The sequence below is a fragment of the Macroventuria anomochaeta genome (assembly GCF_010093625.1).
Source record: "Macroventuria anomochaeta strain CBS 525.71 unplaced genomic scaffold BU25scaffold_17, whole genome shotgun sequence".
Lineage (NCBI taxonomy): Eukaryota > Fungi > Ascomycota > Dothideomycetes > Pleosporales > Didymellaceae > Macroventuria > Macroventuria anomochaeta.
This window is the reverse complement of record NW_022985378.1, coordinates 477,433-501,530: the sequence shown is the minus strand read 5'-3', so window position 1 is coordinate 501,530 and position 24,098 is coordinate 477,433. Positions and strand designations below refer to the sequence as shown.

Sequence of the window (24,098 nt, the reverse complement as noted above, 5' to 3'; positions counted from 1 at the left end):
TGCTTGCTGTCATATTGTCCACTTGCAAGTAGCTTGGAGACTACAAGTAAGTTCGGGTTTGATCCTCAGCCATGACTTCTCTGATGATCTCTAGACTTGGATTCTCAGGAGGGTTCTTGTCTGCAACGCGAGAGGACGGTTCATTTCCATCGTCCCCACATTGTAAGCGAGACCGCATAAGACGTAGATGACTGCAGATTCAACTAGAAACCATGCAGTAAGAGCCCCTACATTACATATCGATGAAATGTTGCACGTGATATACCAGAAAATAGAGAGTGAATGTTGTCATCACGTGATTGAGGGGTCATGGCTTAGTGGTAAAGCGTCCGCTTTGCATTGCCTTAATTGCAAGGTTGCGGAAGGTCCGGGGTTCGATCCCCCGTGGCTCCATTTTTGCTTCATGTTCGGATTATTTCGATGTTCTAGCGACGAATTGGCTTTATCTTTCGAATCAAATTAGGCAATTTCCCGTGTTGTAGTAGATCTTGGATGTAGTAGCGGCCAAGTTTCAATTTTGAAGAGGGAGCGTGGAGGCCTTCATCCACTGTTAGACTCTTGTGTATTATCTTTTGTTACGTGCAAGCTACCTCGTGGCTTTGCATCCGCATAATACAGTGGATTTTAGGAACACTGTGTGGAGTTGGTACACCCCTTCCGCTCGGAGCGGTCGTTTGGCAAATGACGTTCCCGGTCACATGACCAATGACCATTGGTGCTTGTAGGTGATGACAACAAACCTAATGTTGAGGGTTGTGATTCGGGTACATTCCTATGCAGACTGATCGAATGACATTCGTCTCATTATTCCTGGGTATCACTTTCCACTACGCCTTCGCCTTCGCATTTCCCTCCCCCTTCTTCGCCGCCATTAACTCCCTATACGTATCGATGATGGTCTTACGCTCCTCACCCAGCTCTTCACGTTTCCTCAAGCTCCCCACCGCGCTCGGGATATTATTCACATTGACCTTCGCCCCATTTTTAACCTTGAAGATCTCCCTCGGCACCTTACTAAACGTCGGCGGCGCATGCACAACATCATGCAACCCCTTCCTCTGCTCCCTCTTCTTCTTCAGCGCCTCCCACTCATCCTCACTATGGTTATCCACCTCGCCGACGACCTTCTTCCGTTTCGCTGCCTTGCTCTTCTTTCCGTTCGCTCGTAACCCAGGTACGTTGCCCTCGGTCTTGTCTTCCCAGATTAGCGCCTGATCGTCGCGCTCCTCTTCTGCGAGTTCGGCTTCCTCGGCTTCCTTCTCGCGGATCCGCGCTTCTTCTTCGCGCCATCCGGCTTGCAGTTTCTTGAGGCGCTTTTCGTGTTTCGTTATGCGGTGGTCTGCTGCGCCGGCGATTTTCTTGCCGGATTTTGCGATGCCGGTGAGTGGGAGGGCGGCGTCGACGCGGGAACTGTATTCGGCCATCGACTCGCCGGGTTGGATCTTGGGGATCTGTTTTGCTTCGGCGGTTGCGTTTGCCTTGTTCATGGTGGACTTTGTCTCGTCGTCTGAGCCGGGGTTTGCGGATTGCTGGGCTGCGCGTTTCGCGGCGGCTTTTTGCTTCTTAGAGAGCACGAGGCCGTCGTCGAGAGCGGAGCGTTTCTTGTTGGCGCCGACGCCGCCTTGTGAGAAGGCCATTAGCCGTTGGAACGCTTTGGGTGTGTCATCTTGCCCGTAGCCCTCGATGTGGGCTATCTTGCGCTTCTTCGATTTTGTGTTGGTGTTTGCGGTCTTGCCTTTGCCGACTGGGAGAGGCGCAGCGCGAGATGTGGGTGGGAGATCGAAGCTGCGAAAACGTTAGTACGAAGTCCAGAGACACAGCATTCTAGTGTGCGCGGAGGCTGAAACATACTCCGACGCATCACCTGCTTTGCGCTTGTGTTTGTGTGGCATTGTTGTGACAGCGTGTTGTGAACGTCGTTATACTTCAGATGGTGAGCTTCGCCGTGTCGCAAAACTTCCACACAATCGTTGCAGGGGTCATGCGCTTGTGGAGTTAAGCTTTTGGGAAGTGGACCCTAGCTCCGTCTCAACGCACGTGAACTTTTCGTTCACCCCACCTGCCTCATCGATCATCGTCACAAAGCCTCATCGGAGATATCTCGCTCTGGGGCTCGACCTCCGGTGCGCAGATTGTGGCTTGAATGGTGTCATGCACCGCCGTGCTCTGGTTCGTAAAGCGCGGAGAAACTGTCTCGAGGTTCCTGTGCCCCGCAAATCTAGACCGTCACGAAGGTAGGAAATGGTATTTGGAACACGCGGAGAGCCGCCCGCGGGCGGACGTCTACCGCTAGCGATACAATCTGTACAGCCTCAGAACCTGGGGTGAGGCTGATCACGCATGTTTGCACCAATTGTGCGATTTCCCAAGCTTCGAATCGAGGCCCTTTTGTTGCTGCCCATTCCGTCAGGCACAATGGCGGGCCCGCATGCCGTGCTTGCCTCGATCCACAAGAATAAAGAGTAGCACCAAAAGATTGTGGGTACCAGAGGAGATCGTGTCGCGATCACTCAACATCTCTGCGAACGGTATCCTTTGTATCAACATCGTGTCGACGATCACTCATGATCTGCCTTCGTGACAGCATCTTCAACCACATTCTTCGAGTCCTAACACCAGGCCGCCTCCACCTCTGCAAACCACAGGCCAACAATCCTCCTCGTGTTGCGAGCTCGAGGCGGCTGTCAGCGTTCTACCGCTCGCACTTGGCAGTGTAGATTGGTAGGACTCTCGCACCAATCACACCCTCTCCTGCCGCTACGTGCATCGAAGTAGCCCGTTACAACAGGCCGAACCCACCACGAGGTCGAGAGCATCAAGCGGACATCGACCGCCTGGGCGCCCGCCACAAGCTCTCCAAGACTCGATGAAGTGCATGATAAATGCAGCTACCCCCAGATCCCTCAATTTGAGATCATCTTCATCATCGAACGGACTTGACGGCCTGCGAAACGAACACAAACCACGCGCGACGCGCAACGCTCTATTTCCAGCATCAATTGGACTCTGATTGCGCGACTTTCTTGTCCTGTCGAGCAGTTGCGGACCACAGACCGTTCTTGATTCAGCGCTACTGTTCGCTCGGTTTGGAATAGACCCGGGGTTGGGATCGCAACAGTCTGGATCGTCTCCCCAAAGTTGTGGCGCTTGCTCCGAGTTTCGTTTCGGAAGGTGTCTTAGGGTGCGGGCAGCTCGTAAGGATTTGAGTCGCAGCCACATATACGGCTGTCTGGCCGACGATTTTGGTGTTGCAACATTCGAATACCTTTGACGTTGGATCGGCATTTGGATCTCTCATCCACTCTCACGTTCTGTCAGGGTCCGATCTGCGGTAGGGATCGTCATTCGTCACCAATCTGACTGCCATGGCTTCCGACAGCGCCGAATTGCGGGTCGCCTCGCCCAGCACTCAACCTCTCTTGCACCATCATCTCACATCCGACTTCGACATTTCGCGGGCAAAAAGCCCACTGCCAGGCAAAGAGTTCTCAACCGTAACAGAAAGGGCTCTGAGGGATGGCGACATTTCAGACTTGGATAGTGAGGCGTCATTAGGATCCCACCCCACGTTTTGGGGCCGTTGTTTGATGGCTGCCCGGAGGAGGCGGCCTTCCTTTCCAGGAGTCGACTATGAGAGTGGAAGACTACCGGCTTTCGAGAGGAGAAGGAGAGCAAAGAAATATGTATGGAGAAAGAGACACGGCGCGTGGGGGTGTATGGGAATGGTGGGCTTCGTTGTGCTCTTCTTGTAAGTGGTCCTTGTCTGCCGCGTGTACGGTGTACGCCGGCCATGGCTTTTCCGGCCTTGTGGCTTCACACCACCCCTCCGCGGGGCTATATCAACACCATGCTAACAATCCCAGTGGTTGTGTACACATCGTCAACGTGTTCCTGGGGTACCTTCCCCTGATCCACGATGACCCTGCCGCCTTTGCCCTGGACTGGACCCAGCCCGACCAAGCCTCCACAGACATGGCATCATACCTCCTCGACATCACCAAAGACGTAACCCCCATTCCCTGTCACTCCCACAACGACTACTGGCGCCGCGTTCCCCTCTACGATGCACTTCGCTGGGGCTGCACCGGTGTGGAAGCCGACGTCTGGCTGTTCGACGAGGACCTCTTCGTCGGCCACAGCACGCACGCACTCACCCAAAATCGCACCTTCCGCTCCATGTACGTGGACCCACTCGTCAAGATGCTCGACCACAAGAACGAGAACACCACCTTCCTCTCCACCTCAGACCTCACTTCAACCAACAAACTCGGCGTCTTTGACACCGCACCCCAACAGACCTTAGTCCTGCTTGTCGACTTTAAAAACAACGGATCCCAAATCTTCCCCTACGTGTCTAGCCAGATCTCCGCGCTGCGCGAGAGGGGGTATTTGACGTACTATGATGGCGAGAAGAGGGTCGAGGGTCCAATCACCGTCGTAGCAACGGGAAACGCGCCGTTCGACATGGTCGTTGCTAACTCGACGTACCGCGACATTTTCTTCGACGCGCCGCTCGACCGGCTGTACGTCGAGCCCAAGGGCGAGGAAGGTCAGGACCAGGCGCAGTACGATGACGGCGATTCGACATCGTCTTCCTCCGTTTCGACCACTGGCCAGGGTACCGTCGGCACAACGCCCGATTCTCACTTCGACTCCACGAACAGCTTTTACGCGAGTACGAACTTCAGGAAGAGCGTCGGGCGTATCTGGTTCGGACATCTTAGTCACAAGCAGCGCGAGTTGATCCGCGGCCAGATCAAGGGTGCTCACGAAAGAGGGCTTAAGGTGCGATACTGGGGCGCGCCGAAGTGGCCCATTGCTCTGCGAAACCGTGTCTGGTGGGACCTAGTGGACATGGGTGTTGATTACCTCAACGGTGATGATTTGGCGGGGATGACGAAGTTTGACTGGAGCATCCACAGGCATTGGGGGTGGTTTGAGTAGGCGACGGAAGGAGACCCCTGGCGGGAGAAGATGAGTGACGAATTCTACGAGCGTTATGATGGCGTTTGGTTGTTTGATACCCATCTTTTGGATGGAAGAGCATTGTTAGACTAGCATTAGATCTAGATCAAGCCAGCAAGACCTGACAACACAACAACTTCTTCCGATGATGCAGTGAACACCATGTCCGTACAGAGCCTCAGACGAGCTGTCAACACAAGACTATCGATACACCTCAGATGATTTCATGTTCTCATGCTCTCATATTCTATCATGTCTATCCTATACATAAATCCGCCAAGTCACCGTGCTTATGCAATATAAGCATACAGCCCATCCTCCTCCCTCTCCAAAAACTCCTTCTCAATCAATCGATCAATATTTCGCTTAATCCCAGCCACCTCCAGCGTCCCCCTATTCCTCGTCGCCTTGATCGTCTCAGCCACCAACTCTGCATGACTGATCCGCTTCCTCGCCTTCAAGATCCGCACGATCGCGGCTTGCGTTTCGTAGTTCCGGTCAGCCGCGACGCGCTCGTGGGTTTCTTTGTTCTCCGCCGCGGTTTCCTTCAATTGGACGGTGTTGATTTTGATGCGGTATTTCGGGTCGCTGAAGGAGGCGTTGAGCGTGAATGTGTCAGTGGGGGAGATGTCCCGGCCTTTGGGATGTTTGGTCAACGGGCGCAGTTTTGCGCAGGCGAGGGATTGGAGGGTGCGGTTTAGTTCTGTGGGGGCTGGAGGATATTAGCATGAGGTCTGAGGGAGTGGTGGGAGGAGACTTACGCAGGCCGGTGGCCTCCTTGAGGTAGCTGTACTCGATGTGTTCGTCTGCTGGCTTGCCGTTGAAGAAAAGCAGGACGATGGCTTGGAAGGAGGACACTACGAGCTCCTTGTTGCCCTTTGGGAATTTGGCTTTGATTTGGCAGTGAGCGAGGGCGTGCTTGAATTCGAGCTTGCGGCCGGAGTGCTTGGACTTGTAGTGTGTCTCAAACTTATCGATGGCTGACTTGATCTCCGGAGGTATGATTACAGGGACTGTAGGATATGTGGGCCATGAAGACGCGGACAAGATGTTGACGTTCAGGTCGAGGCTTTGCTTGTGGCCACGCTCTTCGCAGATCATCTTGTAGGAAGCCATTTCTTCGCGGGAGAGCTCAATGTCACGGAACATTTGCTCCAGGTTAGCTGTAAAGCCGGCACCACATTCTGCACAATGTCAGTCCAGTGTATGGTGTGTGGTCAAAGGGCGCTTACCTGTCTTCAGCCTTGAAAGCATACTTCTCTCAGCATCTGCGCTCGCACTCCTGCCCATCAACAGCCGTCTAGCCAAATCCTTCTTATAGAAGGCTTCGAACACGGCCTTGCCGTGAACAAATCGGAACAGATCCAGGACTTGATCTAGCTGGTCGTTGACCTCAGTATCCTCATCGAAGATCGCTTCCTCGTTGTCATCCTCTGCGTCTGCCACATCCAGCTTGGTAGACGCCCTCCGGCTAAGCTGCGCCGGAATAGCCTTCGCGCCTCCTCGCAACAGCATATCGACGTACTTGGCAATCATCTCACCAGTCTTTGAGTTGTCTGTGCCCCAGCTCGCACTCGTCTTCTTCGTCTTGTTCATGAACGTCTCAAAAGACTCGCGCAGCCCGCGACCAAGTTCATCATTGCGATGAAAAGCCACTTTCCAGAAGGTATCCAGTTGTCGTTTGAGGGTCAGGAGCTGAATGACCATGTTCTCTTGTTCCTTGTCGTTGAACACAATGGCTGTGCCTTCGTCCTCGATCCACTTCGTAAACCCCAGTCGTAGTTTACTACCAAGTCTCCGTCGCTCAAGCAGCGAGTACAGCAGCTCAAGATCCTCAACAGAGTTCGCTTCGAGAAGATCCGCAAACTCGTCTTGGTTGATGAGCCTCTCTTCCTTTCTCGAGATGAGGTGGTCCTCTAGCAACGCGAGAAGATTACGCTTTGTGGTATTCGGCAGCCTGTACAAGTCCGCTCTCTGCATCTCACGATCCATAAGCGCCCTCGCACTTCGGACATACTCGGGCAACGACCTCCGCTCACTCTCAGCATCCGCCCATTTCATGACGTATTCCTGGCTGAACTCAAGCAGCCGTGGCTCGAAGTGTTGCGTGTAGACGTGCATATCGTGGAACATGTCCACGGTCTTCTTGAACATGTCGCTGTCCAAGTCGCCGCCCGTTCGATCAGCAGCAACCAGATCACAAGCGCCATCGACAATGCGTGGGTTGAGCTTTGCATGCTCGAAGATGATGGAGCGGAAGAGGCCCACCGAAATGTCGCGGAGGGACTCATGTCGTGGAAGCAGGTACGATCGATCGAGGTAGCAAAAGATCCAGTCAAGATACTGGACCTGGTCGTACCATGTGCTCCAAGCCTGAAGCGTTGCCCGCAGCACATCGACGTTTGTTCGGCCTAAGCTCTCCTTGACCTTGGTCTTCAGCGCGCCGCCTACGTACTCCTTGCACTTCTTGACGAGCCTCTCCTTGATGTCACGTGCCATGTTCTGCCGGCAGAGGTTCTCGACGCCGCGGTATAGCTCCTCAAGGCTGAAGTCGATGTCGTCTTGCTTGAAGATGGTGTCCAGCGCACCCTCGATCTTCTGCCACGTCTGGTCCAGAAAGGCTTTAGGATCGACCCGGCGTGTAGGCTTGAAGTTCTTGACCACCAACCGCTTAGGCCCAGCGTTGACGCCCATGTTCGGCGCCGTCTTGCGAATCATGCCGTTGCGAGGCTTTGCAGGGCTGTTGTCTGGGCTGGAGGTGATATCTACCACCTCTTTGCCACTGACTACGCTCGCCCGCTTGCTGGGGAAGCTGTACATGTCGGCAGTACTCATGGTGCTTGTTGTGACGGGGGTGGCGGCTTCCCGAGGGGAGCTCTCTCGGCGGGTACGTTTGTTCGTCGGAGAGAGCGGAGCGGTGGCGGCCGAGTTAGGCTTCTGCTGGGCAGTGAAGGACAGCTTCTGCTGAGTAGAAACAGAGTGCTTCCGTTTCAGCGTGCCAGAGTCGGCGGAGGACATTGAACTGGCAGTTGCAAGGTGCGGAGATGTGGAGGTCTGCGCGTCGATGAAGCTCGGCTGCTAGGATGACGCGCCACGCTAGTGCTGCGGCTGCATGGCCATGATAATGATATTGATAAGAGCTGCTTTGGTTTGCTGTTTCGTTTCTGCCAGTATTCGCGACTTGATATCTTGGTGGCTCAGGTGTTAAGATTTAGGAGGTTCGGTCTTCTGCTTCGACGCCACTGATGTTGTGTTGTACGCCGTGCGTGACTTCAGCACGCTTTGCACTTGGGTAACCGGAGATAGCGGCAATAGCACTCTGGTGTGCATCGATTGAAGCCGCAGTGTTCATTTCTAGAGTGTACAAAATAGACAAAGTGTAGTCTCTCCAACCCTCTCGTGGTATCTTAACGCCCAAGCACCATGCAATCTATGCCCAATAGTAGAACCTACACACAAACCCATCCCACCATTCCCACGATGCCTTCGCCTCTAGAACAAACTCCACCCACCGCCCTGCTTCTTCATCCTCTCCCTCTCCTCCCTCCTGCTGACCGCCCTCTTCTCCCTCGCCTCAAGCTGCCTCAATCCTTCCATCTCCTTGAGCACATGCTCGAGCAGATCCTTTCTTCTAACAACATCCAGATGCCTCTTGATCTTTGGATCTTCGCGGGCGAAGCGGTCAATCTCGTCCTGACTCAACCCTCTGCCTAGGCGCGCATCAAGCTCGCGGGGGAGCTGGTAGTAGAATTTCGAGAGTAGCTCGGCGTCGAGGAAGAGATCGGCGGTGGTGGTGAGTTTGTCTGCGACGGCGTCGAGGAAGACTTCGGGACAGTGGTATTTGTTCTTGCGAGTGGCGCATTGTTTGGATTTTATGGCGAGGATGCGGAGTTTTAGGACGTCGACGCGGTCGCGGAGGAAGACTGCTTCCCTTCCTGCTCTCCTGTCAGCTTTGCTCCAGTGCACGGAATTTGACGGGGTTTGGAGGTGTACCTTTCGACAACAGCGCCTGGCTGAACCCCCCAGCACCACCCACACCATCACCTTCGAGAACGACTTGTCCGCTACGCACGCGGTCGATGAAAGACATCACATCCTTGACCTTCTTGCGTCCGCCCATCATCTCTTCGAGGCGCTTGCTCGCTGCTTCCGCGACCTTGAGTTCTTCTTTCAGCACGGCAGTGACGTTCTCGCGGCCCTTAGCCCACTCGTTGTCTTCGAGGTCGATGCGGTATTTGTACGGCTTGATGCAGATCTCCAGCTCATCTGAGATATCGTAGGACAGGTCTTTGAGGATGGATGTCGATGCTTCGGTGATGGCTTGGCGCGCGAAGGGGTGCGCTGCGAAGCGCGAGTTGGAGATGAGGTACTCGATGTTCCTTTGGAGTGCGTTTGCGACGACGCTGGTTGCGAGACGGCCTACGCCGAGTTTGGTTAATGCGGCGCTGGAGCTATCGAGCTTGATCTTCCAGATCGAGTCTTCGCCTTCAGGATCCGCCTTCGCGAGACTGCTGAGGGGATCGGTTTCGGGGAAGGGAGAGCTGAGGTCGTCGAACGGGCGGTTCCAGTAGCGCTGGGCGAGGATGTTGAGGACTTGTTGGTCTAGCTCGTGCTTGAGGAGTTCGCGGACCTCGCGGCGGCCAAAGGACTCTGTGAAGCCCCGGAAGGAGTGCTTGAAGCCGTCGAGAGACTCGGCGAGGTACGACTCGGCGCTCAGTGGGCGCTCGTTGTATTGGACCTTGAACTCGTATGTCGCTTCGGCTAGCTCGCGCTGGATGGCTTCGCTCGTTGTCTTTAGACTGGCTGCCATGGTCTGCTCGAGCACGTGCATAAGTTTCTTCTTGAGGTTACTCGTGCCGACATCGAGCTGAGCTTCGGGTGCAAACTCAGCGTGCGAGCTGAAGTATGCGTTCTCGTTCTTCGCAATGGCATTTTGGATGTTGCCGCTGCCGCGGTGGAACAGCTTGCCGCCACCTGCACCGGCTGGCACACGGCATATGACACCCACGTAGCCAAGTCGCAGAGCATACTTCTTGTCGTTCAGCAAGCTGACGGCGCGTTCAGGCTCAACGAGATCCATCTTGGTGATGACTCCAATCGTCCTCTCGCCGCGTGGGTCGACCTTCCTCGACGCTCGCAACGCAGTACTGTTCGCCAGATCCACATCCGCTGCTGAGATGGCAAGGATAACGTTGGGCGCCCTGATGTACTTCTCACACAGCTGCGAGATGCGCTCCTTGAGCGCTGGGGGCTGGTCCCGTCCCACAACCTGTATGTATCCGGGCAGATCGATCAACGAGAGGTCTGGTACGTTCGGTGAGTGGATGCGCAGTTGGATAGGATCGTCCGAAACGCAGTCGGACGCAGGCACAGCCAGGTTCAGATCCGTCAGTGTTCTCTGGATCTGGCTGAAATCTGTGACCTTCCCCAACCCCAGCGCAGGGAACTCTCCATATTCGGCTTGCGCGTCGGGTGTATTCACGAGCGTCAGTTCGATCGGGCGCCGCGTGACCATGTTGTGGCCCTTAGGGAGGAACTCGTGTCCAACGATAGCCTCCAAGACCGAGCTCTTTCCTGAAGACTGAGAACCAATGACAACGATCGACGGCAGTGTCAGCGAATCTGACTGCCCAACCGTCTGCAGCAGCCCGCGAATCTCGATCATCTTCTTGGTGAGCATCATCATCTGCTCGTCCCGTGCGATCTTCTCCGCCTCCTGCTTATCTTCGCCGTCTTCTTGCCCGTATCCAAAAGCCGCTGCTGTCGAAGCACCTGCCGCCGCAGTACTAGCACCGCTCTTCTTGGGCTCTTCGGGTCCTTGTCCGCCGCCATTGCTGCCTCCAGCTCCCCCAGACTCATCCGTGGCGAGCAGCTTTTGCAGCCATTCGGGGTAATCTGCCTTCTCCAAGTCGTCCTTCGTCTTGCGCCAGCCTTGGTCAATTTGGTCGAAGAAGCCGTTTACGGTATCGAGCGCGCCGCCTGCGACGGTGCTCACGCCATCTTTTGCGCGGCCAAAGATATCGATGGCAAAGCTTCCTGCCTCTATTCTATGTCAGCTTGGTCTTTCTTTTGAGGCCTGCTTTATACTCACGGCCAGCTTGATATTGGATGTACGAGACGCCCGCAATGACAGCGCCTCCTGCAGCTGCACCAGCTGTCGCGAGCTTGGTGACGAGCTTAGGTACTACCCGTGCGAAGGATATCGACCGTGTTGCAGGGAGATTGTGAAGCGCATAGCTGCCGAGTGGCCATGGTCGTCGCTTTATGAGGCGGAGGCCAGCTTCGTTTCGTAGCAGACCGCCTGCGGGCAGCGCATGTGTCGTATATAGGCGTGGGGTGTGCAGTGCTGTTCGGCGCGCAAGTGTCGTGAGACGTGCAGTCACGAGCCTGCCGCTCATGGTGATGAGGTGTGCTAGGTGTTCGGCTGCGCGTAGGTCATAGGACTCGAAGTTGCCCCCGTCGTGCAGTCTTGGCGGTGTCTTTGCTTGTGATGCCTGGTGTTTCGGCCAATGTTCGTCACTTCCGCTTGGGCCAGGCCAGGCAAGGCATCCCATGTGGGATAGGGCTGACTGACATCACAGCCTTGTTTCTCACAGGGTGCGCCTCATGCAACACCAAGATGATGGATTGTGTATATACAAGTGAGGTCTATGGGTATCGTCTGTCTATTTCAGACACAGCAGCGCTCGCTCTCCAAATGCATCCAACACAGACCCCTCCTCCTGGATCATAGCCCGCAGCCAATTCCGCGAACCCTCTACCTCCATGCTCGCGAACTTGACCAGCACAAAGTCGCGTACATTTGCAGCGCTCCAAACAACACCATCCTTGGTTTCTCTGCTCTGCCTTTCCGTACGTCGTTGTTCCTTGCTGGACGGCTCCGCTTGCACCGCATCGCCCCAATTCCTGCCACCAATGCGCGGAAGCGCCTCAAACTCGTCCAAGAAAAACTTCGCCAGCGATGCAAAGACAGGCCCCCTGACGATGAGCGTGCCAAAGACGGAGAACCTGTCCATGCGAGAAGAGAGGCGCATGTCTGTTCGTCCGTGCTTATCCAGAATCAGGTTATCTCTGAGCAGCAGCCTCTTCTTACCCGAGGCCTCTGTAGTCCACACTTCATTCCGACTCTTGTACTCATAGATGTCCCAGTTCTCGCCTCTTGCTGAGCGGCCACTGGTCACCCAATCGCAGACGCATAAGCTACCTTGGCCTTGGTCCAGATGGTAGATTTGCGATTGTGAGAATGCTGTGTGCGCGAAGGGCTGCACCGGGTCCGGCAGGTACATCAACGCGGCACCATGCTTCAGGTGAACGTTCATGCGCTGGTGAGAGACTACTTGCGGATCGTCCGTCTTGAAGATTTTAGTCGAGCCTTGGGTAAGAAGCAGGAGCCGGGTCTTATGGTCCAGATGCACGTCCAAATCTATGCTGTCTCCAGCGACGATACCGCCCCCATAGGTCAACAGAAATACTATGTGGATAAGCCGAGGCGTGTCTGTTTCCCCAGAGTAGTTTGGTGGGGGTAGAGGATCTGGAGCGATCAACTTCAAAGGGTACTGGTAAGAGACAGTCTTGAGTACCGGCGTGTTTGGTGGAAGAATCTCGACAATGATGGAGCCATGGCCGGGTTTCGACGTGGACTTGGCGAAAGGAGAGGTAAATGACATGGCGGGGTGCTATCTTCTGTTGGAGTCGAGCATCTTTTGACTTGCAATCCGAACGTGCGTGTTCCTAGGTGGTTGTTCTGGGTAGAGATGACAATGTCACGTGTGGGGCAACATAATGAACAAAGACTATAGCTACACGTAGAGAGCAAGTGAAGGACAATTACAGGGTTGCGCTTTGCACTTGGCTTATCCACGGTTGCGATAAGCCGCCAAGCGAAACTCTTTACCCCTCCTGTTGTCCGCCCTCCGTCCTTCGCTTCCGTATCCACCTTTGTGCATGCAGCGCGCGCCAAAAATTCCTCAGCTTTGTTATCCCAAAATTCCAGAAGGACGCCTTCCGGAATCGAACTTGCGAGCTTTCTCCCATGTTGCTACTATCGCAGTGAGCAAACGGTTAGCCTACCATGGCAAAAGGCGTGGACGAACTCGTCAACCACGTACTGTCCGAAGTTGCGCTCACCGGCGTGCAAGGTACGCATGACTCGCGCCAACTTTTTTTGCTTTTCCGCCTTGTTTTTCTCTATGTCAGATTGCTCTGTTTTCTCCTCAAACAACGATTTTTCTACAAGTGTTTCGAGCCAAGATGGGTGGTTGCTGTTCTCAAGTAACACCAAACCCCGCTATCGCCTAATCTAGCATTCGAGTCCCATCTTGTGCACTTCTTTTTCTTACATGAGTGCAAACCTAACTCATCGACTACAGGGGCTGGCAGCGCCGACTTCAAGCGATTCGTGCAAGCTTTCTACGAGAAGTCTCAGCGTGAAGATGGATCTAGCTTACATCCTCACCCCGGTCAGCTGGGTCTTACCTTCTATGAAAGAGTCTGGCACTGGGTGATCAGCCATGCAGACCTCCGCATCACCCACAATGGAGTTACACGCCAATATACCCTTGCCGAGTTTGAAGTAGCAGAGACGCCAGAAGCACCTTCAGCTACTACTGCGCCTGCAGCTCGGCCTGTGCATTCTACCGCCACCGTGAACCAGATGCCAGGTCCTGCGAAGTCCCTCTTAGCACTGCGAGAATCTATGCGACAGCAACTGGCTAAAGAAGGGCTCGGTCCGCAAGCGACCACTGCACTTACGTCTTCAAATGGCAAGAAGTCTTCATCGTCACATGACGCGATATTTGAAGGGCACACCAACGCCGACTCATCACAGCATGTCTTTCGTGGACCTCGTGTCCTAGCGACTACAGCAAATGATGTCGAGATGGTTTTTGACGATCCTCCAACCAACACCGTCGCACCGCGCCTATATGCAAGTCAAAGTCGCATCTGGCAGGCATTGACAGGACACGGCATCGACCTGAAGAAGGTTCCCACGATGGAGTTTGTTCTGTTATCCCTTATCGCCTCACATGGAGCAGCTGGAGTCACGCAGCCGGACCTTACAGTCATGAGTGGACAGGACAAGCGTTCAGTGCCGCACAGGACCGATGAACTCTGCCGTAAGGGTTACATCGAGAAACGACCTGTACAATCAGGCAAGCTGCGGACTAGTCTTTGCGTCCATAAGAAGTTCGTTTCTGACGACCACTTCTTGACCTCTGGGAAGGTCGAGGATGTGTTTCAATACAAGAAGTTCGTGTTGTCTGGTTTTGTGCACCTGCTTTATAATACTCTGAAGGATGCAGGTGTTGTTCCGACAAGAGATATTCGGACGCGACTGGTAAGCCTAACTTCTCTAACCCTCGGTCCAAGTGCTGACAAGAAACAGAACGTACCGATGGCGACCTGGAACAAGCGAGCGGTGCAGGGTGCACTCATCCGCCTTGATCAGACCGGCATGGTCAAGCGTTTCAGAGCCCGCAGGAAAGATTCCGAAGACAACTGGCTCACTTGCATCGAAGTCCTGCGAGAACCCCGCCCAGAAGACCACGAAAACTTGAAGTTCCGACGTCAGGCTCCTGTGGACGAGGCCGCCGATGAGCAGTCAGACGAGGATATTGACGGCGATACATTAATGCGAGACCTTGAGGTTGACATGCTCAATGGCGACTTTCAAGAGACTGATGGCGGCAAAGAAGACTCTGGCCGTATTCCGCCACAGTGGGTCCCTGAACGCCTACTTTCCAACATATTATACGAGGCGGTTGTGATGGGTGGATCAGAAGGTTGGGATACCGGAGTGCTACGCGACCGGATTGTGGGCAAGTTCTGGCGGCGTCCTATGGAGTCCTACCTCACACGTCTGACAGACGATTGGGAGGCGACGCAACCTGCTCATCTTCGACACCTTGCAATCATCAGAGACACACGCAACACACAAGAGAAGAAGTTCGTGCATTACGTCTACCGCACGTATGACAACTTCCAGAAAGCTGTAGATGCAGGTGAAGTAATCTGGGCAGGAGTGAGCAAGCCTGCGCCAAAGCAGTTGTCCGCAGCCAAGGGAGGCCGGCCGAAGAAGTGTGCGCCCGACGAACCATCTGTCGATCCTTGGGGCTTCCGCACACTCAGCTCGAAAGATTTTCTAAATAAAGATGGCTCAGGATCACTCACAGAGTGTCGCACAGCCATCGTTCACGGTCGGAAATATGGCCCGCGTTGGGACAACTCACTCGTGGACGACATCGGCTACAAGAAGATCGAGGCACCCAAGTCGGAGAGGATTAGGTGGACGAACGACATGTCACGCTCAAAGGCTAAATCTAAAGCTAGGTTGAACCTGCCCTCGCTCGTTACACCGAGGGTTGAGGGCAGTCCCTTGACACCCAGTCCACAAAGTCTGGTCACCGATGCGGATACTGACAGTGAGAACGGAACGCATGTGGTCGCGTCGAAAGTCATGAGTCTGCCAAAGCGGAAGTATGAAGCGGGCCTACTCACAATAGAACAGAGGATTGCACTAGGACTGAAGTCGAAAGGTCGTCTCAGCAAGTTCGTTGAAGACCAGGTTCGAGAGCATCGCAAGCGGACAGGCGATCCAGTATCGATTCCAGACTCAATCGAGCTTGAACGACCAGTTGGAGTGTCTGCCCCTGCCAAAAATGGCCCTCTCATGACCAAAGAGGAGCGGATTGCTGCAGGTCTGTCTGCACGAGGTCGCTTGGGTCAAAAGTTGGAGGACCAGATTCGAGAACAGCGTGGACTACCAAAGAGTGTAGAAAAAGTGAAGAAGCCGCGAAAAAACAAACCAGCCAATGAGCCAGCTCTGTTGAGCAAAGAACAGAGAATTAAGTTCGGCATCATACCTTACGGTCGATTACCGCAGTCACTGATAGAAGGACTGCGTGAGGAGCGCGACTTCGAGATCTCTTTGGAGCAGTCCAAGGTCATCCAAGCGTATCTGAGTGCTGTAAACGACAAGAAAGCCAAGGCAGAAATCACAAGAGCGATTGATGAAGTTAGGGAACAGACGTTGCAGCAGCATGATCCCACCCGAGGACTGGACCAGACTGACGCTGATACACCTGTTCCAGCCGAGGATGACGGGCCAGTGGAGGTTGCGTCAAGGACGATTACGCCAAACGTCGAAAAGCGGAAAGTCGTTGGCGATACAACGGCCTCGCAACCTCCTAAGAGAGTACGCGTTGAGAGAGACGCCTCGGCCGAAGAGGTCGGCGCGACTATGCCAACACCACCATTAACTACGTCGGCTGACGCTAACGAGCTAGTCCAGGAAGGAACAGAGCAGGGCGACTCAATAATGGCTGGTGCTGAAGATGAGGTCGAGCCTGTGGTGACCGGTTCTCCACATCAGTCGAGTCACAAGGCAACTACACCGCTCCGGGAAGCCTCTCCTCTGATCGACCTGGCTGAGGTAGATGCAAAGGTCCGCTTGATCAGAGAGACCTACAGCAGACGCTCTGCTCCCGGCCTCTACGTGAATCCGTTCGCAAAGCGCAAGATTGGTCAAGGCCGACCGCGTAACGCCTTCATTGCGACGTTCCGACTGGAAAGACTGGCCACTATTGAGTGGTTCACGGAAGACGCAACGAATGGTGACAATCAACCATCTCCACGTCGTACTGTTGCGTCTCCTGTCGCAAAAGGGGAGGTTGGCGTGGGAGACCAGAGCGCAGGAAATGGATTTGAAAACGACAACACAGCAAGTCGTTCGAAGTCTGCAATTGATGTCAGAACGACGTCCGACGCAGGTTCACCTGCTTCCGGCACAGACTCCGTTCCACCAGTACGACGATCTCCAATACAAGGCAACGGCACGGTTGTCCCTGAGCAGCCTGGTGATCAAACAACACCTAGTCGATTCCATATTGCCCGCGATACACCAACTGACGGCGAACGTACCGAGGCCATCTCAGAGCAAGGCCTGAACAGTGCACAAATCATGCAACAACACGCTCGCCCGGTAGCCGGCTGGAACGCTATCAACAAGCCAACACAACCTCCACCTACATATCAGAGTCCCTATGCACCTTCAGATCCTCCAGGACCTGCACTTGTTGACAAATCGCTTCCTGAAGACGACGTAGCTGAACGAGCCACGCAAGACAGTGCGGATGAATCCCAGATCCAAGGTGTCTGTGGCCCTATCACCGAAGTTGACATGATGAGTCGAAGCGCAAGAAAGCTTGCAGCGTACATGGGCACCAAGACGGGTGGAGGAAGCCAGAAGATGTTTCGTCACAAGGTCATCATGCAGATCATCGACCTATGCAATGGTGCCTACCCCATGCATGGAGAAATCGGGCGACCGTTTGTCACACTTTGGAAACAACAGTATCCCAGCGTTCCTCCTCCGAACTCGAGTACCGTACTTTCCAACCTAAGGGATATGATTGCGGATCCTCGCAATGGGCTCAAAAAGTTCAGCTTCCTGATAAGGCTTCGACAAAGTGCGGGATTGAAGAAGAAGGACATGGTCGTGTACCACCATCTGACCCCAACGAGCCCGCAAGTCACGCGGCTGGCGTACAAGATGGCCAACTACTCAAGCACTAAAGCACATCAGTACTACCCTGAGGAGATTCGTCACTTGGTGTCCGACGAGTCGTTCTATGTGCCAATGCTTGTTGCGCCCAAGGATGAGACTGTTAGTCTGGAGCGACTTAACCCTAGTCTTCAGCACAAGATCAAAGAAGCCAACCTTGAGCGGCGGAGGCGATACTATCACAAGCAGAAGAACGAGGAGTCTGCTCGTGACGCACAAAATGCAGGAGTGGAGGCTCCACTCAAGCAAGCTGCGAGAATGGACGGACAGCCGCGCGCAAAACGTACACGACTCGCAAGTCTAAACGACAAGAACAAGCGATACCGCCGTGCTCCACTATCGAATACTTCTACTGGTCCTATGGATCCTGAGCTCGAGGAGAGCATCGCTGAGGAAGATCCACCGCCAGAGGACGCACGTGAGCGTGGTCAGGCCTTGACATGGAAGGAGCCTTGGGTAGCTCCTGTTGTGCGTCACGATACTACGCTTCCGTTGCCAGAGCCAGAGACGCATGCCCAAGCAGTTCAAAAAAACACACTGGCCGAATACTACGCCTCTTCCATCACTGCACCAATTGTCCGCTTCTATGCCACAAACGGCACTTTCTCTACGGAATTTGGCCTCATTCGTGCAACCGACCTACTCAGCATGCCGCCACCAGAGAAGGTTGTCACCGAGGCAGTCACCAAGTCAAAGGGTAAGAAGCGAGTCAGAATCATTGAGCCTGCTTCCCAACGTCCCAACAAGAAGGCTCGCGTTAGTAAAGTCGGACCCACATCCGTTGTCGAACCGAATATCATCATTAGCTCGAGTGAAGAGAGCGAGGACTCTTACTCGTCTTCTATGTCTTCACTATCTGAAGAAGATGAAGACGATATTCCCCTCATGCAACCGAGCAAGCCTCAAGCCAAAGCGAAGGCTAAGGCCAAGGCCAAAGCCAAATCTAAAGCGAAGGCGAAAGCGAAGCAGGGGCGCAGTAAAAAAGATCCACCTCCTACGCTGCTCGAGCGTCTTACTGGACTTACTGGCGATCCAAATGACCCTATCTACCTTCCGCCGAAGCCGAGGGCGCAATCACAGAAGACATACCAAGGCTGGAGTGAGAGGAAGAAGGCCCGGTTCAACAAGCAGCAACGAGAACGCAAGTATGCAGAGAGCCAAGATCCCGTCGACAAGTTCAAGAAGCTTTGCTGCACGTTGGTTATTGCCTCTTCCATGGCTGGAGGAAATGGGCGCGTTGATTGGAGCATCGTCGAGAAGGTGCACAATACCAAAGGCTTTGATCTCGCAAAGACGAAAACCCTTTGGGTTTGGATGCAAACAAGCATGGCTCCTCAAATCATCGAACTGACAGCTGACTTCGAGACTCGCTTCCTAGAAGCGTACGAGAACAATAGGATTGCAGCCATCGATGATCCAGCAACGTATGATTGGGAAAATCTCGTGAGATGGGCAATGCACACTTGTGTCTACCCTGAGCTCTCCCTACCTGTATATCGGGAAGCGCTCCAGCAGTTCATTGTCGACCTGTCCAGCTTCGAGGCTTTGGACCGGCCCAAGTGGTACCGCGAGAGGATCGCAGACAGAGTGCGCACACAGCTACAGCTGCAGTATCCCTTCACTGCTCCTTTGCATCAGTCTCACGCGGCGCGATTGTCTGTTAGCGAAACAGAGCTCAAGGCTCGATCATGGATCCGCGCAAACACAGCAACACCCCAAGCCCTCTACGACAGCAAGATAGCACATGAGAAACTCAAGATACTGGGTGACCCAATTCTTGCGAAGGTCGTGGGCGAGTACGTGGACCGACAAATGCTGCGGATGCGCAAACTCAAGCGCCTCTTACCCGGCAGAAACTACACCTTTACGGCGAGGCTCGCGAAGAAGTATGGACGTACTTTCGAGCTTAGCGACTTCATGGCTGCTGTCAAGATCAAGAAGGACATGGACGCTGCTTTTGTACAAGAAGATCCAGAGAAGCGCATCAGTTCCATCTCCCGCGTCGAACCCGATGGAGCCATCATGGCAATCATGTCGTTGCTCTGCGAGGGCAAAGTCAAGTTTGCTCCACAGGTCCCGTCCGTCAACAATGAGTTTGGTGCTCCATTGCCGCGCTTGTCTGTGTGGGGCTTCATGGAAGGCGACTACGTGCACCGCGGAATCGACAGGCAGCGTTTGTTTTGGGACATTCATGTTGTTCCCACTGAAACATATGACTACGGAAACCCCCTGCAACCAGCGTCCGGACCGCCGCCTAGCAGTAAAGCAAACAGCGTCGCGGTTTGGTCGCCGCTCCCTCAACCACCGCTGCCAGGCAAACATGACTCGAGTGCTCTACTGCCAATCTGGAGCAGCATGGATGGGCAGAATGTCACCTGGCCATGGTGGTACCGCATTCTGAACCTCGTGTTGCAGCCCCTCATCTTCCAACCAGGCGCGACAGTCGAAGACATCCACGCCAACTGCGGCGAGTACACAACGGAGATTTTCGAAATCGAGCTTGTCCTGCAATGGCTCGTATCCGTCAATGCAGTCAAGAAGACCATTGGTGGTGGCTATGTTACTCTGCCTGGTGTGTGGGCCGCATTTGGTGACGTTCTGCACGACATGGAAGACGACTGGCTGAACGCACACGTCAAACGCAAACATCAGAAGCATGAGAAGCAAAAATGGCGTGAGAAATACCATCTGAGATACTCGACGCTGCAAGGCCACAATGCTCAGCGATCTCCAAGTGACGACTCTGACGAGTCTGACACGCAATCGGACGAACTCGAGGAGACGACTAGCACAAGCCAAAATATCATGCGTCATCCGAAGGAGCAGTATGCGATTGTGCGGGAGCAGATTGCCACTGCGGCGCCAGAGGCGCCCACTGCCAGTCGATCTGAAGAGGTCGTAGAGCAAACAACACAACTTGCCGCTGCGTCGGAAGTCGAAGCAAGCGAAGCGCAAACATCTGAGGCCATCGCCATCCCGGACCAGGATGTCAAGATACAGGACGCAAACGGAGCTGACGAGGTGGATGCAGAGGGGGAAATGGAGGTTTGATCGAGTGTATGCGTTGAGGCTGACGTGCGTTACGTTATGCAAGTTTGGCAACCATTGGCATCGATAGACTGCATGCATAAGCTGCAGCACTCACAAAGCCACGTAAAATAGAAAATTTAAATAACAATCAAATCTTCGAAATACAGGTCGGGATGGCATGCAACCTTGCGTGAGTTGTGGTCATAAAAACGAGGTTTGTGTTGCTCAAACTGGTGATCCTGCAACTAGCCTGCAGCAACCGCCGCACACAACAGATGCTTGACAAGTCAAACATGCAACACCTTGCAGTCAATGCACACCATGCTAACAAGATACGCAAACGGAGTGCGAAACGCAGAGACTATGTGGCGTAGAGCAATATATCTACCGCACATCTCGCTGTCCTCATATCAACACCACACTCGTATATACTACCCTCCTCACCGTGGCGTGCTCAACTCACTAACATTCTCCGGCCATTCACAATTAAGATGTTGGTGCGTTGAGTAGGTCTGTATAATTTCTACATCCCTCCGATCATACAACTACCTTCGCTCTCAGCATCCGTCCCTCACACTTCCGTATCCGCCTTCTTTTTACTATATACTACAACACCAACTTACACACCGACTCCTGCATGCGAAGCAATGAAACGAAAATCAACAAGGCATGGCAGTGCACTGACCGACGGTTCGAAGAAAAGCAAGGATAAGATCTTTGCGGCATCGTACGCCCTTATTTCTCGAGAGCCATGGACTCGACCACCATATCTCTACCGTCATTCAAGACACCTAGCCTGATACGCGGTCAAAATCACTATATCAACGACTGGTCCAAACACGACATGATTTCGCCACTAGAACCTGTGCCAAAGACGAGTCGTGTCTTTGCTCTCCCCTCCATGAGAACAACGACATGGGAGCTTCCCAGAATCCATCACGTACTTCCAGTCCATGCTCGAAGCTTTGTGTGGATCCTCTTCCACGCCTCTCCACCATTCTTGCACACTTCCGCCCCATGCCTGCAAATCAGGCAAACCACCCTTCCATGTTCGACTGCCCGCGGCACTCGTCACCTTACCGGCACCTGCCTAGTCAAACGATGGGAAGCATCTACCGAAGACTTGGCCCTTCCTAGTTCTGCCCAGACATTAGAGGACAGGCTTGAGCTGGCACTGAACGGACTCAACCACGAACTCGAAGTCGCAACTTGATTGTCATACACTGTATATACACCCCCTTTCACTGCGGCCTGGTCAACGTATCACTAGCCGCTCTCCGTGGGTCGTATGTTGGTGTTTTGTAAGGGTATATATATGTGATAGCGAGCTCAGCAGCAGTAGGGGGGTTTGCATTGTAAGATTAATTGCTGCCGTCCACGAGCGCAAACAGTGGGAGCAGGCGTGCCACCAGTGGATCGCCGATGTCGAAGCAACTGAGCGTGGTCTTTCCAAGCGCGGTGGTACCCACAAGCCCAGGGGTGACAAGATCCAACTCTTGCAGGTGGATGCCACCAACAGGCTGGCTACGGCTGTGGAGGGCATCCTTGATGTTCTCTGTGCTCAAGTAGGTTTTCCCTTTTTATTTTGGTGTTTCACCATTGTTCTAACAGCATTCAGGCTGGGTACAAGCCACTTGGCAAGCTTGATGCGCTGACCGTTCTCACTCCTCATCACGGCAAGGACTCGTCCTTTTCTATAAAAATAGGGTAACAACCTCAAGATAGGACAAATGTAATCCTCTAAGGAGGTAAGGCTTCAGGCAGGGCAGTGGTATTATGAGGGGAGTGCGCTTGCTAAGCAAGAGCAAGGCCTGATGGCCCAAGCTGAAACCTGCCAATGCCATCTGAGGCCTGGCAGAGCCTCTCAAGGCCTGGCCTATGAAGGGCAGTTGTGACAAAGCTGTCAAGACTCAGGTCCAGCCCACTGAGCCAAGCAAGCCAAAAGGTATCATGGCTCACTCTAATGGTGAGCTCTAGCCAGAACAGTACTATATCATCAGCCAGGCCTGGCAACCTGCTGCCCTGCAAGCGGTGCTCAACCATGTCCAGACCTTGCCATCAGTTGGTCAAGGCTTCTCAGAGTCATCCAGGCCTTACTGGGTCCTGTTAACACCTTTTCAGGTCCCTGAGGACATGGTTGACAATGACATGGCATTTCTCAAGTTTGTCTGGGATGATGCTGTTACAAACACATACAGAAGAGAAGGAACTATTGGACCTGGGGACAATGGTTATTGAACATAGGGAGAATGGCCATTGGAGAAGCTGCGCCCATTGTACAAGCTAACCTGCGGCCACGTGAGTACACTAGGACAATACAAGTAGTCTAGCGTCCTATGGGACAGAAGCAAGCAAGCCATGGGATTCCCACACAGTCTCATGTATCCCATGGGACTTTGGGACAATGTCTCATAAGACAGTAAGATACTGTAGGACTCTGTACCATCATTCAAGTATATAGCATGTAAAGTACTAGAACGAAAGTTTGGTTGCAAATTCAGCTTGGGCCACAACACCACACAAACATGAAACTGCACATTGACTTCACAGCAGATTTACTCAGTAACCATGTCTCAATAGAGTCAAGCAGTTAGCAGCAATCGATTGCCAGGTCAGGAATTATCAACATGCCTTTGTGACAGTATTATAGCTGCCATAGAGGGTGGTGCAGGGACAGCTGAAGTTACTAAGCAATTTCAAACCTCAAAGCGCAATGTGCAGCGTATGCTTAAGCAATACTATGATACTGGCAGTAACATCAGCAGGCCTTGCAGCGGCCGGCCAACAATGTTAACACGTTGTCAACAACGTTTACTCCTTTGTATTGTGTCATCCTGACATGGCTTGCAGCCAATAACAATCCACCCAGCCACTCCTCATGGAACCTCATGGAACCTCATGGAACCTCATGGAACATCATGGAATCCCATGGAACAACACAGAATCTTCTGGTTGCTGACAAATGATTACAAATGATTACAAATGCCAATGTATCTAGAACATTCCAGGAGCCAGCAGTCTGTCTATAAAGGCAGCCTGCCCTCTTGCTCAGATAACTCATGCTTGCAATTTCAAACTCAATCCACTCCTTCAATTCACCTCAGCAACTCCTTCCTCAACTCACTCCTTACTGATCCTTTGTGGTATTCCCACACTTGGTCTCTTTCACACCCCTATCTCCAACAAGCCTGAACCTTCCTTCCACCAATCCTTCCATCTCAGAGAGCAGTTGGTATTCCCAGCTGGCCCCCTCTCACATCACTGTAGGCAGGCAATTGGACACAGTGTAACACCTACAACCGTATCCGCCCCAATACCAATGTGGTTCCTGCAGGTCTCAGCACACTGCTCCTTGTCTGTTGCAAACTACCTCCTTGTCACCTCAACAAGGGTACTTCTGATTCCCTTCCAAAAGGGATATTTAATTCCTCTGATACTGTAGTTTATGTAACGCCTACGACCAAAAGCACCCCAATAGTGGTGTGATTCCTGCAGGTTGCCGCACACCGCTCCTTTTTGGTTGCAAACTGCATCCTTGTCA

The 24,098-nt window shown here is 53.4% G+C and overlaps 7 protein-coding genes and 1 non-coding gene across 8 annotated transcripts; 4 read left to right on the top strand and 4 right to left on the bottom strand.

The window, feature by feature from the left end:
- The first annotated feature begins 303 nt into the window (after positions 1-303).
- Positions 304-393, top strand: BU25DRAFT_t76. Its single transcript has one exon. It is a non-coding gene; the product is annotated as a tRNA-Ala (tRNA).
- A 186-nt stretch (positions 394-579) lies between these two features.
- On the bottom strand, positions 580-1,905 carry BU25DRAFT_368447 (uncharacterized protein). The gene is made up of 2 exons (XM_033703896.1): positions 1,852-1,905; positions 580-1,785 (listed from the first exon to the last, which is right to left on the bottom strand). Exons 1-2 carry the CDS (start codon positions 1,890-1,892, stop codon positions 828-830), a joined length of 999 nt encoding a protein of 332 aa, XP_033561627.1. The 5' UTR covers positions 1,893-1,905; the 3' UTR covers positions 580-827.
- A 1,682-nt stretch (positions 1,906-3,587) lies between these two features.
- Positions 3,588-4,944, top strand: BU25DRAFT_431584 (uncharacterized protein; the record flags this gene model as incomplete). Its single annotated transcript, XM_033708666.1, has 2 exons — positions 3,588-3,748; positions 3,864-4,944. The coding sequence occupies 2 exons, from the start codon at positions 3,588-3,590 to the stop codon at positions 4,942-4,944; spliced, it is 1,242 nt and encodes a 413-aa protein (XP_033561626.1).
- Positions 4,945-5,196: 252 nt separating this feature from the next.
- On the bottom strand, positions 5,197-8,165 carry BU25DRAFT_491471 (Cullin-domain-containing protein). Its single transcript, XM_033711569.1, has 3 exons — positions 6,198-8,165; positions 5,727-6,149; positions 5,197-5,677 (listed from the first exon to the last, which is right to left on the bottom strand). The coding sequence occupies exons 1-3, from the start codon at positions 7,981-7,983 to the stop codon at positions 5,256-5,258; spliced, it is 2,631 nt and encodes an 876-aa protein (XP_033561625.1). The 5' UTR covers positions 7,984-8,165; the 3' UTR covers positions 5,197-5,255.
- Positions 8,166-8,359: 194 nt separating this feature from the next.
- Positions 8,360-11,453, bottom strand: BU25DRAFT_411034 (uncharacterized protein). Its single transcript, XM_033706449.1, has 3 exons — positions 11,057-11,453; positions 8,959-11,007; positions 8,360-8,900 (listed from the first exon to the last, which is right to left on the bottom strand). Exons 1-3 carry the CDS (start codon positions 11,361-11,363, stop codon positions 8,458-8,460), a joined length of 2,799 nt encoding a protein of 932 aa, XP_033561624.1. The 5' UTR covers positions 11,364-11,453; the 3' UTR covers positions 8,360-8,457.
- A 174-nt stretch (positions 11,454-11,627) lies between these two features.
- Positions 11,628-12,787, bottom strand: BU25DRAFT_411032 (UreD-domain-containing protein; the record flags this gene model as incomplete). The annotated part of the gene is made up of 1 exon (XM_033706448.1): positions 11,628-12,787. Exon 1 carries the CDS (start codon positions 12,630-12,632, stop codon positions 11,631-11,633), a length of 1,002 nt encoding a protein of 333 aa, XP_033561623.1. The 5' UTR covers positions 12,633-12,787.
- A 249-nt stretch (positions 12,788-13,036) lies between these two features.
- On the top strand, positions 13,037-20,392 carry BU25DRAFT_368432 (uncharacterized protein; the record flags this gene model as incomplete). The annotated part of the gene is made up of 5 exons (XM_033703895.1): positions 13,037-13,103; positions 13,335-14,302; positions 14,351-15,325; positions 15,437-18,283; positions 18,353-20,392. Coding segments are annotated over 5 exons (6,897 nt in total), but the record flags the coding sequence as incomplete, so codon positions are not given.
- A 3,052-nt stretch (positions 20,393-23,444) lies between these two features.
- Positions 23,445-23,722, top strand: BU25DRAFT_411031 (uncharacterized protein; the record flags this gene model as incomplete). Its single annotated transcript, XM_033706447.1, has 1 exon — positions 23,445-23,722. A coding segment is annotated over exon 1 (174 nt), but the record flags the coding sequence as incomplete, so codon positions are not given.
- Between the last annotated feature and the right edge of the window lie 376 nt (positions 23,723-24,098).

Bases quoted from the DNA above. Each gene is read 5' to 3' on its own strand.
- BU25DRAFT_368447 (XM_033703896.1), bottom strand. From the start codon at position 1,892: ATGCCACACAAACACAAGCGCAAAGCAGGTGATGCGTCGGA. The intron at 1,786-1,851 runs GTATGTTTCAGC...ACGTTTTCGCAG, and splicing joins AAAGCAGGTGATGCGTCGGA to CTTCGATCTCCCACCCACAT.
- BU25DRAFT_491471 (XM_033711569.1), bottom strand. From the start codon at position 7,983: ATGTCCTCCGCCGACTCTGGCACGCTGAAACGGAAGCACTCTGTTTCT. The intron at 6,150-6,197 runs GTAAGCGCCCTT...GACATTGTGCAG, and splicing joins GCTTTCAAGGCTGAAGACAG to AATGTGGTGCCGGCTTTACA. The intron at 5,678-5,726 runs GTAAGTCTCCTC...AATATCCTCCAG, and splicing joins CAAGGAGGCCACCGGCCTGC to CCCCCACAGAACTAAACCGC.
- BU25DRAFT_411034 (XM_033706449.1), bottom strand. From the start codon at position 11,363: ATGAGCGGCAGGCTCGTGACTGCACGTCTCACGACACTTGCGCGCCGA. The intron at 11,008-11,056 runs GTGAGTATAAAG...GACATAGAATAG, and splicing joins CATCCAATATCAAGCTGGCC to AGGCAGGAAGCTTTGCCATC. The intron at 8,901-8,958 runs GTACACCTCCAA...ACAGGAGAGCAG, and splicing joins CCAGGCGCTGTTGTCGAAAG to GAAGGGAAGCAGTCTTCCTC.